The sequence below is a fragment of the Felis catus genome, chromosome C2, assembly GCF_018350175.1.
Source record: "Felis catus isolate Fca126 chromosome C2, F.catus_Fca126_mat1.0, whole genome shotgun sequence".
NCBI classification, from domain to species: Eukaryota; Metazoa; Chordata; class Mammalia; order Carnivora; family Felidae; genus Felis; species Felis catus.
In genome coordinates, this window is record NC_058376.1 from 128,228,238 (window position 1) to 128,242,372 (window position 14,135).

At 53.4% G+C, this 14,135-nt stretch overlaps 1 protein-coding gene and 1 long non-coding RNA gene across 7 annotated transcripts in view; one reads left to right on the plus strand and one right to left on the minus strand.

Moving 5' to 3' along the window:
• The window catches only part of AMOTL2 (angiomotin like 2), an 18,390-nt gene extending 7,287 nt beyond the window's left edge, over positions 1 to 11,103 (plus strand). For 3 of the 5 annotated variants that reach the window (XM_045037572.1, XM_006936400.5, XM_006936401.5), the window contains exons 4-10: positions 662 to 806; positions 1,200 to 1,292; positions 5,159 to 5,454; positions 6,227 to 6,534; positions 7,312 to 7,529; positions 8,102 to 8,275; positions 9,288 to 11,103. In XM_045037572.1, the coding sequence (XP_044893507.1) occupies positions 662 to 806; positions 1,200 to 1,292; positions 5,159 to 5,454; positions 6,227 to 6,534; positions 7,312 to 7,529; positions 8,102 to 8,275; positions 9,288 to 9,346 (1,293 nt within the window). In that variant the 3' untranslated portion in view covers positions 9,347 to 11,103. The remainder of the gene's footprint in view (positions 1 to 661; positions 807 to 1,199; positions 1,293 to 5,158; positions 5,455 to 6,226; positions 6,535 to 7,311; positions 7,530 to 8,101; positions 8,276 to 9,287) is intronic. The other 2 variants (XM_006936402.5, XM_045037573.1) reach the window with 1 other exon arrangement.
• The window catches only part of LOC109491496, a 20,252-nt gene continuing 16,815 nt past the window's right edge, over positions 10,699 to 14,135 (minus strand). For both annotated transcript variants that reach the window (XR_006585485.1, XR_002144882.2), the window contains exon 3: positions 10,699 to 12,101. This is a non-coding gene — a long non-coding RNA (uncharacterized LOC109491496). The remainder of the gene's footprint in view (positions 12,102 to 14,135) is intronic.

The window sequence follows — 14,135 nt, forward strand, 5'->3', positions numbered from 1 at the left end:
GAGCACGTGCAGAACCTGCCAGCAGCCAAGTGGGAGGGGCAGTGGGGGTAGGCTGGCCCTCTGCAGTGGATGGTGATGGCTAGAGGAGGAAATACTCCCAGGCAGAGGCAGTTCAGGCTGGGGTCTGGTGCCCTGTTCCTCAGTGAAGGTTTATCAGCTGTGCATTCAGCTTTGACAGGTGGCCTCAGGCCTCCTGTGACTGTCCGGTGGTGTCCGAGATAGCTCAAACCCCGGGACATGGCTGGAGTCTTTTTGTGCCCCCTCCTGGTCCACTGTGCTCAGATTCTCAGTAGGAACTGGACACAAGTAAAATGCATCTTTCTGGATGTTGGGTGCAGGAAAGCTGTGTTAAGTCACTTGAGGCAGCCACTTCCAGAATACCTGGCCCTGGGTTCACTCAGCATCTGGACCTTGGCACAATTGATGGGACCCTCGCTTGCTGGTTCTAGTAGTCTGATTCATATCTGGAGGCCACAAGCTTCTGACCATCCCACTATAGCCACCTGGATTTTTTTGCTGTTGCTTTTTATTCTCTCCTCTCTCACCCTTCCTGATGGAGAGTAGCAGAGCAGCCTGGGCCTGTGGAGGGGACCTTGATTGCTACCCACTCGCAGGGATCTCTCCCCTTCCTTCAGCTCTTCTGTCTGCCTCTTTCTTGCAGCTGGAAAGTGAAATCCAGCGGCTCTCTGAGGCCCACGAGAGCCTGACCAGAGCCTCTTCCAAGCGGGAGGCCCTGGAGAAGACCATGCGGAACAAAATGGACAGTGAAATGAGGAGGCTGCAGGACTTCAACAGGGATCTCAGAGGTGAGGGAGGTCACCCAGGTAGAGGGGGTGGGGAGCGTCTCTGGAGAGCTTGATCCCTCTGTTCCAGGGAGACATTCAGAATCTCTGCTGTCTGCAAAAATAAGTGTAAATTGGCTTGGAGGGAACCAGGCTGTAACTCGTAGGGGGCCACCTGGACAGAAGGATGCTTGTCTCTCTTCTATGCCGTGGAGCCTCTTGTGGGGCCCCCATCTATGTGGCTCAGTGCTCTCTCCTCATTAGGCCCTCAGCACGCCTGGGGGCTTCTCTATCAGCCCATCCCCGGTTTGGACAGTGCAGCCCCACAGACAGGACCCCAAGGGACACCTGGGCAGGTAGTTTCACCTGATACTCAAACATCTTTCCTGAAAATGTTTTTTCCTTCATTTGAAACAGAGAGATTGGAATCTGCAAACCGCCGCCTGGCGACCAAGACACAGGAGGCCCAGGCAGGCAGTCAGGACATGGTGGCCAAGCTGCTTGCTCAAAGTGAGTAGGGGTCACATGCAGAGGTCTGGACAGATGTGTGGGTGGCGAGACCACAGCAGTGACTGTGGACAGGGAGGATTGGCCCTCCTGCTTATGAAAGCAATGCTTTGAGCATAGGATTACTAGATGCCTACTATGCACCCAGCACTGGACTGGACTGGCTGGGAGGGGTGGCCTCCAAAGAATAAGATCTGGTTCCATATTTATTGGAGAGATCAGCGGATACAAGAGGGACAGCTGGGGTGCAGTGATTTGCTGAGCTGTGGTGCTGTGTCAGTACAGTACAGTATCCTGCAGGATTGAAGGTGTAGGGAGCAGTCGGGGAGGCAGATCGCCCTGGAGGCAAGTAAGAAGAGAGAGAAGGAATGTGAGTTTCCCCAGGAAGTTCCAGACAGCAGAAAGGTTGGGGGTGCCTGGTTGGAATGTGAGAAGCTGGGGTGCATGATGCAACTGGGCCATAACAAGGTGTCCAAGTGGAGGTACCTGCAGATGACCAAAAATGGGTTCTTCGAGCTTAACCAACAGGTGCAGTCTAAGGAAGGGGTTTGGGAAGCTACTCTAATGGGTGGTGGAAGGCTTCTTGAAGAGAGTGGTTGAGTTCACCATTGACTAGCCTATTCAATCAGTGATTTATTTGTTCCTTAGGAGAACCATGCTAAGCACCTATCATGTATCTGGCAGAGGGTGGGAGCAGGCCCTGGAAGGTACAGCGGCAGGAAAGTCAAGAGAGAGGGGTTGAGCTTGAGAAAGGAGCAGGGCCTTCTAACCACAGATTCAAGGGAACAAGGGTGTCCGTGGCCCTGGAGGTTAGTGACTGAGAAGTCTCCACTGGCCTGAGAGAGAGGCTCTGGGAATGGCACGGGAACGGCTTAGGTGGAGGTGCCTGGAGTGGGAGAGACAAAGGAAGCCCTGAACACCTGGAAGAAGCTCTAGCAATCCGAAGTTCCTATTGTGCTATTGTGCATTTGCAGAGAAATGGAATGGGGGTGGCTGGTGTCCCGGGTGAGGGTGGCTTTGAGGAAGCCTACTGTGTGTGTGAATGGCCTGGATAGTAGGGGGTGTCCAGAAATGGAGAAATGGCTTGAGGACTGAGCTCTGGCTGGCAGCACCTCCCTCCTCAAGGAGGGCTCAGAGCCCTGGCCGGGGCTGCCCTGGACAGCGAATGGGAGAACACGACACTGACCGGATTGGGGGGTGGGGGTGGGCAGGAAGTAGGATAGGCTGTACTGAGCAGATTGAGGTGGCAATGGAGGTGATGATGCTGGGGGAGGGCGGGAAAGGAGCAGCCCTTCGTGTAGCACTTGGGAGCTTGGGCGGAGGGGTTGCTGGCTGTTGGCAGAATGGGGGCCTCCTGCAGGAGGGCAGGCTTTGGGGGCGCGGCGCCACAGAAAGGAAGTAGCAAGGCAGGCTTCTGGGAGCCGGCAGAAGAGGGGCGGGGGGAGGCCGGCCCGGAGGCGTTTCCGCTCCCCAGAGAGCAAGCGCCAGGCTGTTCTTGGCTCCTCGCTGGAGCCATTAATCTCGCAGCGGCGGGTGACCTGGATGCCTGGCATTCCAGAGCCGGGCTGTTCCGCTCTGGGCCCGCCCCCCGCCGTCGCTCCCTCTGGGACAAAGGGAGAAGGCCTGAGCCGGTGGGGGCCAAGCCCGTAGTTTTCTCCCGGGCTGAAGGCGCAACCCCCCCCCCCCCCCCCCCCGCAACCGCGCAGCTCGCTCTGCCTTCCTGCGCGCCCTTGGCACCCTCCCATTCTCCCAGCTCCTCTTCCACCCAGGCCCAGGGGCTCTCCTCCCCAAACAGTTTCATCCTGGTGGCTGAGGATGGCCAAGGCTGAGGCCTCTTCAGCCCCTGCCAGGGCCTTAGAGGTTGTGCAAGGCAGCAGGAAGCTGCCAGAAACAGATTAGGTCTCCCCACTCCACCCCAAGGGCTGAGGAAAGCCAAGCAGCTTTTCCTTGTTCCTTGATACCTATAGAGCAACACAAAACTCCAGGGAAAATGTCTCTAGTTGACCTTTTTTTTCTGGGGTCAGTCAACAACTAGGAGGAAAGCGTGATTATTGTCACCAATGCCACCCGCTTTTCATACAGATAGATCTGGCTGCTCTGGTCTGTGTCTCCCTGGGGATCTGGCTTTGAGTCCTGAGGCCTCACTTTCCGAGCTCTGTCCCTGTTAGACATTTGCTTCTTGCTGGAGACTCGGGTTCGGGGTTCTAAGATGGGGCAGCCATGGTCAGACTGGGATGAGAGGCTGCTGCCCATAAGCTCTGTGAGCTGTAGGCTCTGTGAACACATGCAGAGGGGGTCATTGTTCCTAGGCCCAAATCCCCAGTCTCCTCTCTCTGCCAGCCCCTCCACCACACTCATGAGATGCCAAGTCAACAGTCAACCCACTGTGGATGCCTCCACTTCAGTATTATTGAGTTTCCTCATCTTTTTTCTCCACACCAGAGTGAGGCCAGCCTGGGCCCAGCCTTCAAAAATCCGGAGTGAGTCAGAGCTGACCTGGGTTGACTGTGCCCTTCTCCTGCTTCAGGGCCCTGAGTAAATGAATCCTCCCTCTGCCTACCCAGGTCCCCAGCCTTAACTCTTCTACTCCAGAACCTGTATTGTCCGTTGTGATAGGTATTTAGCCACATGTGGCCCGAAGATTAGAATTAATTCAGATTGAATAAAAAGAAGAATTTCAGTTCCTTCCCCACACTTCAAGTGCTCAGTAGCCATGAGTATCTAGTGACGACTCTACAGGTCAGCACAGTATAGAACAGGTTTATTACAGCAGAAAATTCCACTGTACTGTGACAGTGCTGCTCTAGGGACAGTGCCTTTGAGTTCATCAGGCAGGCCCTGGAGCCCACCCCCTTCTACTCTCCAGTAAGGCAGGCAGCCCACACACTCTTTGGGGGGCTAGCCTGGACTCCCAACGGGCAGGTGCATGGAAGGTAGACTTAAGCCTAGAGTATCAGCTGGAAGACTGCGTGGTCTGGCTTGGGCCTTGCTTGGCCCTGCAATGCGGTGTGGGTCTCTGAGCAGAGTTCTCTTGGGGAAGGAACAAAGATGATTTAAAAGTCAGCTTAGCTAGGACTTAAGCCACAAATCTTTGGACCATAGTCATTTTTATTGTGCCACAAAGGTTGCATTTCTTTATAAGCCTGGTCACCTACCCTCTCAGTGGTCCCCCAGACCAGGGAAGGAAATGCAGCACTATTCTGGGGAGCCCTGGGTCCGCAGAATGTGTCCTGGAGCTCACTCTGGGAGGCCTGTGGATATGAGGGGCACCCCACCACAGCCAGAGCAGCCTGGTCCTTTGGAGGCCAGGTTGACTTGGGTCCCCGCTTTAGCAGCACCATTCACCTGTGTTTCTTCCCCAATATGTTGGGGGTCACACATCCTACCTCGAGGGACCATTATCAAAGGCTATTATACAAAGATGTGTAAGTGCCTGGCTCATGGTGCAACCAGTGATGCTTCTTCTCTTCCCTGTTCCTTCATTCTTTCACTTGAATGATGGCCATGTCACAGTCCACCTGAGCCTTCTCATCTGGAAATAGGCATCACACTTCCTATCTGGCCAGTCTCTAGCGTCATTGTGCGAAATTGTGAATCTGGTTTGGAAATGGTGACACCTGGCACAAGTGGATAGTGTTTGGGGCTGCCCATGTCCCAGTAGAGAGGCAGCACAGCCCAGTTATTACTGCAAGGGCCCTGGTCCAGTGCTGTCATTTATTTGTGACTTAACCTGTTCCTCCTACATAAAATGGTAATGGAAATACTGGCACCTAACTCCTAGGGTCGTTGAGGCCCAGCATGTGGTAGGCGCCCAGTGGGACGAGCTAGGGCGGTTGCCATCGCAGACTGAGCCCCACACCTCCCTGCAGGCTATGAGCAGCAGCAGGAGCAGGAGAAGCTGGAGCGGGAGATGGCCCTGCTGCGCGGCGCCATCGAGGACCAGCGGCGGCGCGCAGAGCTGCTGGAGCAGGCTCTGAGCAACGCGCAGGGCCGGGCTGCACGAGCCGAGGAGGAGCTGCGCAAGAAGCAGGCCTATGTGGAGAAGGTGGAGCGGCTGCAGCAGGCCCTGGGGCAGCTGCAGGCAGCCTGTGAGAAGCGGGAGCTGCTGGAGCTACGTCTGCGGACGCGCCTAGAGCAGGAACTCAAGGCCCTGCGTGCGCAGCAGGTGAGCTTAGAGACCTGTGGTGGCGGCAGAGGGAGGGCAGTATCTGAGGAGGCCGGTTCTGAAGGCCCAGGAGCCCCTGCCGAGATCCAGGTGGAGGCCTCCTTGGAAAGCGGGGGTGATCTGTGTTCCTTGCCCCAGCTCCTGCCAGCCACCTTAGCAGAGGCTTTACCTCTTGGCCAGGTGCTGGTCTTGGGGACTCAAGACCTGGGCTTCTGTGCTCCACAGCAGCAGGGGTTGGCATCCTTGGTCTCTAGAGAAAGTAGCTCAGGAGCCTTGATGTGGAAGACTAGCCGGCTCTTACAGGTCTCCCCAAGATGAAGAGGGCAGATGGTGACCCAGATCCTGAGTCTTTATGCTCGCTTTGGGCTGTGTTACTAACCCTGGTGTTTACAAACCAGATAGAGTTCTGTCTCCACTCCCAACCTTACCCTTCACACAGAGGTAGGGTGACCAAATGTCCAGGATTGCCCAGGTGGGTCCTAATTTACGCCAGTTGTCGCAGTGTAATTATTAAGAGTATCCGTTTCCAGTTTGGAGGATACTTTCCGTGGTCCCCTATGCAAGGCAGGCCTGATCTTCCTATACCCTTGGCCACAGGGGTGTGGGGAACTGTAGCACCTGCTTCATCTTTGGTGGCCGCAGGGTGCCGGGGTGGGTGTGCCGGGAAGGGCAGAACAAACCCGTGCACAGGTGAGAGTCCTCCTGTGGGTGAGGACCAGTGGTTGCCATGCCCCAGCCTCCGCCCTTGACCACAGTGCTCCCTTCTCCGCAGAGACAGGCAGGCACCCCCACAGGTGGCAATGGCAGTGGTGGGTCCCCAGAGCTCAGCGCCCGGCGGCTGTCGGAGCAACTGCGGGAGAAAGAGGAGCAGATCCTGGCACTGGAGGCTGATATGACCAAGTGGGAGCAGAAGTATTTGGAGGAGCGCGCCATGAGGCAGTTTGCCATGGACGCGGCTGCCACAGCTGCCGCCCAGCGTGACACCACTCTCATCCGACACTCCCCCCAGCCTTCGCCCAGCAGCAGCTTCAACGAGGGCCTGCTCACCGGTGGCCACAGGCATCAGGAGATGGAAAGCAGGTTGGGTCTTGGAGGCCACCGGGGGTGGGGGTGGGGGTGGCCCTGTCCAACCCCTGCCATGCCCTTAATCCCTGATAAACACTCCTCTCCCCATGAATGAAGCTCAGCAGTCTCATGCTTCTGGGCTGATTCCTGTGTGTTTGGCTCACCAGGCACCACACACATGTTCTCTCCCAGAGACTCCTTGGTCTGCCCGGGAGACCTTGGCTATGGAGGTACTCGATGCCATCCAAGGCCCTGGCCTCTATCTGCTCCCCCCCTCCCCCAGGAAATCAGAGAATAAGACTTTCCAAGTGAATCCACACCATGTACCACCCCAGAAGGAATGTGGACTGGGTCCCTGCCTTGGGGATAGCTAGTATTTTCTCTCCAAAAAAGATCTCAGAGGCCGTACAAGATTTCTGTTCAACCTATGTCTGACTCAAAAGCACAAGCACATCAACTGAGCCCATTTGATGGTCAGCAGCTCTGGAGTATTGCCCCGCGGGAGAGGGATTGTGCCATTGCTATCATCAGATGAATCCAACCCACCCCTTGACCTGCCTTTGCTGGCATAGGAAGGGCCCAGTGTCTCATGTGCTGGAGGTTTTCAGGGCTTCAGATTTCAGAACTGTGATGGCATTTCTAAACCCCACCCCCCACCCCTGGTCCCTATTACAAGGACAAGAGAATACATCCTGGCTCCTCAGTGGGGAGGGCTTTTTGTCCAACTTTTATGAGGTGGAGGCCGCTGGATCTGTAGGTCTGACCATGTGAACGTGGCCTCTCACCCCTCAGGTTGAAGGTGCTCCATGCCCAGATCCTGGAGAAGGATGCAGTGATCAAGGTCCTTCAGCAGCGCTCCAGGAAAGACCCTGGAAAGGCCACCCAGGGCTCCCTGAGGCCCGCCAAGTCCGTGCCATCTGTCTTCGTGGCTGCAGCGGCAGGGAACCAGGGCTGGCAAGGTCTCTCTTCTAGTGAGCGGCAAGTGGATGCCCCTGCCCGGCTGGCTACAGGTGAGACGAAGCAGGTGGGGAGCACAGGTAGAAGAGTAGGTTGCTTTCAGGCCTTTGCTCCCAGAACTGAGGCTCAGAGGAGCCAGGGTTTCCTGACCCCTTGCCCAGGGGAGCCAGCTTACCGTCTGGCTCCAGTAACCACAGCTACGGCCACAGCTATCCTGCTGCTGTGAAGAGGCATGCTGTAGTCCCCATCCCCATAAATTCCATCACCGTGGATCCTGGCCACTTGCCATCTAAGCAAAAATAGGGCTTCCTGTGCAGATGTACCTTCCAGGCCAGTTCTTCCACTTCTTCATCTGAGCAGATGCCACAGAAATTCAAGAGTCCCTGATGCTTCTAAGATTTCATCTGCAAAGAAGGGTTCTGCTACTTAAAATGTTTGGAAACCAATGCAACTGATAGTTATCCCCATTTGGAAACGGGAGCATTTAATCTTAATCGAAGTTCTTACAAATCAAGAGCAACCCATACCACCTTGCGCCCCCAGTTGGTACAGTTAACTTCAGGTGTTCTTCATGGGGCTACAACTCGTGGGCAAGGCAGTAACTCTCAACCTCCTTCCTCTCCAGCAGACAGGGCCCCTGAGGAGGAGCCAGTAGCCGCAGCTCCCCTCCCTGCCCATGCCAAACACGGGAGCAGAGATGGGAGTACCCAGACCGATGGTCCCCCGGACAGTGCTGCCGCTTGCCTGGAGCCCGACAGCCTCCTGGGGTACAGCGGTGGCCAGAGGACAGCCTCACTGGGTAAGTCCCTCTTCCCTGGGCTTCTGTGCCAGGCAGGGCTGAGGGCGCACTGGGGTGTGAACTGGAGCACCAGGCCCTTTTTTCCCAGACCCCTCGGGCTCGTGGACTGCTCTGCAGGGGGAGCAGTGCACAATGATAGGCCGGCAGGGTGAATGTGAGGGCTGGTTGGATGTGTGAATAGAGGAACTGAAAAACCCTGATCACAGACAGATCCTGAGTTCAGAAAGAAAGTGCCTGTGTGGGGGGCACTTTGCCTCCTCTTTCGTAGTCTTCCTTACATATTTCATTACCAATCTATTACCAATCTAAATATCTAAGGTCATGGAGCTTGGCGAGTTACCTGACAACAATCTCAGGGTAGAAGAGTTTATTTAAAAAGAGTCCAAGACAGAGACATTTGAGAAGATGCCTTTTCAATTTTTTGCTTCCCTTTCACATTAGCCCTTGCATGCTTGCCTGTGCCTTGCCATCTCAGAAAACCACAGGCACAAAAAGAATGCTGCAGCCTCCTTCCCTGGGCCCCCCTCCCTCCGAGCCTCCAGGCAGTTTAAAGTTAGAAACAAATGTCATTGGACACTGATAGTCTGGATGGAGAGCTGGCGTGGGGGGTGGGGGCTGAGCCTTGTGCTTGGTTGGCCAAGTTAGAAGCACCTGGGCAGTTGAGGGGGGGAAAGTTGGTGAAGAAAGATCCTATCTTAAAAATGGGCGAGGATTTAGTGGTGCCTGGATGGCTCAGTCGGTTAAGCATCTGACTTTGTTTCAGCTCAGGTCATGATATTACATTTTGTGAGTTTGAGCCCCACATCGGGCTCTGTGCTAACAGCGGAGCCTGCTTGGGATACTGTGTCTCCTTCTCTCTTTGCCCCTCCCTGGCTCTGTCTGAAAATAAATTAAATTAAATTAAAATGAATGAACGAATGAATAAATAAATAATTTTAAAAATGGGTCAGGATTTAAAAGAACAATCTTGTAACGCTCGCTGGCGTTTGCCTATGCTCTTGTCTCTCTCCAGACTCTGTCGCTACATCCAGAGTCCAGGACTTGTCGGACATGGTGGAGATACTGATCTGAAGGAGGTCGTGCTTGGGGACTCCGAACCATTCCCTGTCTCCTGCCCTCTGCCGCTGTCAGCCATTCCAGCAGCCCCTCCAACTGCTGCTGCCCCACTTTCCCCAACCAGGCACTCATTCCCATTGACCGTCTGGTGCCCGGGGCTTAGGAACGATACTTGTAGGGGTGAGGGGAGCTGTGAGAGCACCTGCACCCAGAAGACCCTGCTTCTCAGCCCCACATCCCTCCTGGGCCCACGCAGAATGAGGATTCCCAGGCTTACTGTTGGGGTAGCAACTGGAAGCCCAGAAGGGAGCTGAGCCCTCTCTGGACCCCCAGTTGGCACTCAGGCAGGGAGGGAGGGGATATCTTGGTGTGAGGGGCTGGTTGCCCCTGGACACCAGTGATAGGTCAGCTCTGCTGTTCCCCTGTGGCTGAGTGTGGTCCCTGCCAACCTCATCTGCTCCTCAGCTCCTCATTGCCTCCTTGAAATCACGGAGACTTGGCATCTTTTGGGGACTATTGAGGGTGTTAATCCTGCAGAAGCTACAGCCTTGCCCCCTCACTCAGAGTGGGGAGGGGCCGTTTAAGTGGACTGGGATAAGCTGTGCAGATTGTATATATTCCCCTTTCTTGTGGAACAGAAGATTGAAGTGTGCCGCTTCAGATCTGTCCCCTCTCTGTTCCCCTGTCCCTGCTGCCACGGTTCCTGTAATTGCCAACCAGCCTCCCAGCTCTCTCCCCTTCTCAAGTTCTTGGCCCATGGATTTTGATACTGGTTGATCCACATGATATTGCTGTCTTTTCTTCCACCTTAAGCCCTGTTTTAAATGCCCATGGACCCCTGTCACCAGCCTCTTGAAATGGCTCCACAGCTCCTGTCCCTGGGACGTCCTGTCAGTTTGGTTATGAACCCTGAGCCAGATGAAATGAGCCGTGGGGGCCTTCCCAGCTCTAACTCTCTTGACGGAAACTGGAGAAGTTGCCTTGTTCTCATCAGTCTTTGTTCCCACCTGGAGGGATTGGGAGTGGGAGTATGCTGGTGAAAACTAGTCCGTGAGCTACAAGATGCGACTCACATCGTCTTCTGAATGGAGCCCCCGTCACAAAATGGCAGTCGTGAGGCTGGCTCCTCAAGCTACCGGTGAGCAGCGCCCTGAAAAGCAGGGCCAATGCTTTGGAATTAGAGCAAAGCATCCACATAACAGCCTGCCAGCAGCAGTGACTTTGACTTCTGGTCTTACAGAGTCCCCTAGCTCAGCCCCAGGACCCATTGGTGGGTTTTAGTAGTTTGTCTTGACTGTTTTTAGTTCTCCTTGAATCTCTGTTTTTTTTCCTTTACTGTTTTTAGGTTCGGTATGTGTCTTTTCATTCCCATGATTCCTCAAGTTTCCTTTTTAAACATTTGCATTTGCTGGACAATTGCATATTTTTTTACATCCCCCTACCCTTCTTTAAAGCTGAAAAATACATTTGGTTCATGTGCATTGTTTACAAAGCAAAAAGAAAAAAAGAGAAAAAAAGGCAAAAAAATATTGTGAAAGAAAAAAAAACAACTTAATATATTTTGGATTAATATTTGGTATTTCTTTTAAAGTATTTTTTGTGCTGTGAACATTTTCTGCCAAAGACCATGATGTGTGTCTGTATGTTTAAGTTATCGTAAATATTTAAAATGTAAACATGGCTGTTTTGTTATGCCACCCTGTACCAGGATTGCTGCTGCATTCCACTGGGTATAACAGTATTTTAATAAAAAAAAATAATAATAATTAAAAGTGGTGTCTTAGCCCAAGTGAGAGGCTACATTGGGACAGAAAGGGAAAGGAAAGTGTTGAGATTTGGTGGGCCACCCATGCACTCTTGGCACTGAACGGAACCCCCACTGCTACTCCCCCTCCCCATATTCCTGAGGGTCTTGGTTCTTAAATATTTGGTCATATCCACAAATGGCAGTTCAGGCTTGTTGCTGTTTCTCGAACACAAGGAGTGATGGGTAGTTTGCATTTTCAGACTGGGATACCAGTGGACAAGGCAGGTCCATCCTTTTTTGCAAGGCTAGGATGATCCCTAGTATCTCGTCAAGGATCCATGACAAGTCCTGGGAATTTTGTGAGGCTGCTTTAAGGAGAGAGTTGGAATGAGGACATGGTTGGTTTCCTTTCCACTTGTACAGAGAATGCTTCAGGCTGGGAGGGTCTGGTAGATGGGCAGCCTCCCCATGGGTAGCTTTGTCCTAGCTAGTTTTGTTGAGCCACATGCTGTGGTTACTCCACAGTAGGATTGGGTATCCAAAGGTGGCTTAATCCTTCTGCCAGCTCCACCCAGCACAAGGAGTCCCAGAACCATCCAAGAGACCAGGAGCCATGCTTGCCTTCTGCCTGGACACAAGCAGAGGGTGTTTGTGTGTGTGGCACATTCTGGGGCCCTGCCTCCCTCCCTTAGTGTGGTATCACCACCCTTTCCCTGTGCCCAAGAAAGCTTATTACCGAATCCATAAAATAGAAAACCATCTTCAGTCTCATGTTATATCAGAAACAAAGTGCCTGTCTCCATGGGCCAGTCAGCATAACAGGTCCCCAATCAGGATGTGAGGAGCAGTCGGGCTGACCACGAGGCAGCAGGCAGCCATACAGGTTGTGGACACTTGAAGAGAACAGTTAGCCGCCATGGCTGTGGGTGAAGTATTTTCAGGGCAGGTGTAGGGACTCAGCAGCCATATTGAGTAACCCAGTAGTATCCTAGAGAACATGTCTTCCTGAGTCAGCCTGCCTGCCTACAAGAAAGGGAGCCAAACAAGTGGAAGGATTGGGAATATCCAAGGACTTTTCCCAGCAACTTTGCATCCCCAACTCTGACGGGCCCCAGCAGAGGGGGAGCGCTCCATGAAGGATCCCCCACCCAACATAATGCCCATGTAACTGTCCCCACCCTGTGGCCACATACCCACCACAGCGCTCTCCAGCCTGCCTCCCACCACCTGGGCAGCATCAATGCCTGTCTTCCTCCTACCAGGCCCTGGCTTAGGGTTTGCTGTGTGGATAGGTTCCTCTCCAAGGATGCAGGCCACAGAGCTCCTATTCTCACAATTCTTCCCTCAACCGCATCAGCCCACAGCTACATTTGCTAAGATGTGGTGTCCAAACAAAATGGCGGTGCCATTGGTAAGGGCATTCCAAAGAATACCCTTGATGAAAAAATTCCTGTTCACCTCCACCTGGCCCCAAAATAGCTCTGCGAGGGCACCCCAGACCTGAGGTCAATACCCAGCAACTTTGGCCAGGGACTCTCAAAGCACCTGTGCCTTTTGTGGGAGCTAGTCTGGGAAGAGTCATTTTAGTATTTTCTTGACACAGACCAGGGGGGATGAAGAAACCATCCCTCATGCCCAGCATATGTGCATGCATGTGTATTTGTGTATGTGTCTGTGCACATGTGTGCCTGAGTATGTGTTACAGAAAAAGATGTGAAGGGCACCAACATATTTTGGCTTGTGCCCTTGCAGGGCAATGGGGTCCTCTAGCCACAGGCTCACCAGTGGGTCTAGGGAGCCATTTCCTCTCAGAAAAAGGGTTGAGTAAGCTTCTCAGTGCACTTTGAATTCAGCCTAACAAAGTTCTGGAACTGGTGGAGCTGCAGGCTGTGCTGGGGTTGGGCAGACCCTTGGGGACAGGAGTGTTTGCCCATGTGCCCAGACACCTGCACTGAGGGGGCCTGGGTCCCACAGGGGGCTTTGCCGGGACTTTTGGAAGCCAGGTTCCTCTTCGAAGGACAGAGAAAGTTCCTCTGCTCTGCCTGCCCTGCCCCTACTCAGTGCCTCCACTAACAGGGCTGAGGGTGTGGCTCAGAGGGGCCCCATTCTGCCTGCCCTTGAGGGCTGGAAGGCCACCTGTCTCAGCCATCTCTTAGCTCCTGGTTAATCGTTAACTCTTCCCCTGGCCCCAGGCATGTGTCAGGCTCAGAGGGCTTGGCAAAACGTGCCAAGATAGGGGCAGTAAATTGGGGCCCAGTCACCCAGAAATGGAGGAAGCCAGTCCACTGCCCCCAGGGACCCCAGCTGGTCAGGAAACTTGTTTGCAGTGCCACCATTTTGTTTTGTATTCAGCAAGGATGCAGCCAGGACACAGCCGAAGTCCCTGAACAGCCCTTGCTGTGTGTGACTGACACCTCGGGAGGCAGCCCAGAAACCTTGGCACCAAGTAGTGCCTTGACACATCCACCACGCCTGGATCCAACATCAAAGAAAAGCACCAAGGCAACGAGGGGCACCAGGCTCCCCAGATCCTTCTTTGTCTTTCTTTCTTTCTTTCTTTCTTTCTTTCTTTCTTTCTTTCTTTCTTTCTTTCTTTCTTTCTTTCTTTCTTTCTTTCTTTCTTTCTTTCCTTTCTTTCTTTCTTTCTTTCTTTCTTTCTTTCTTTCTTTCGAGATACAATTCACATATCATAAAATCCACCTCTTTATTTTTTTATTATTTTTTTAAGTTTATTTATTATGAGAGAGAGAGAGAGAGAGAGAGAGAGCGAGAGAGAGAGCGCGCACATGCACTCGAGCAGGGGAGGAGCTGAGAGAGAGGGAGAAAATCCTAAGCAGGCTCCAAGCTGTCAGCACAGAACCCAACACAGGGCTCAATCCCATGAACCATAAGATCATGACCTAAGTTGAAATCAAGAGTCAGACTCTGGGGGCACTTGGGTGGCTCAGTAGGTTAAGTGTCTGACTCTTGATTTTGAATCAGGTCATGATCTCACAGTTTGTGGGTTTGAGCACCAAGTCAGGCTCTGTGATGACAGCATGGAACCTGCTTGGGATT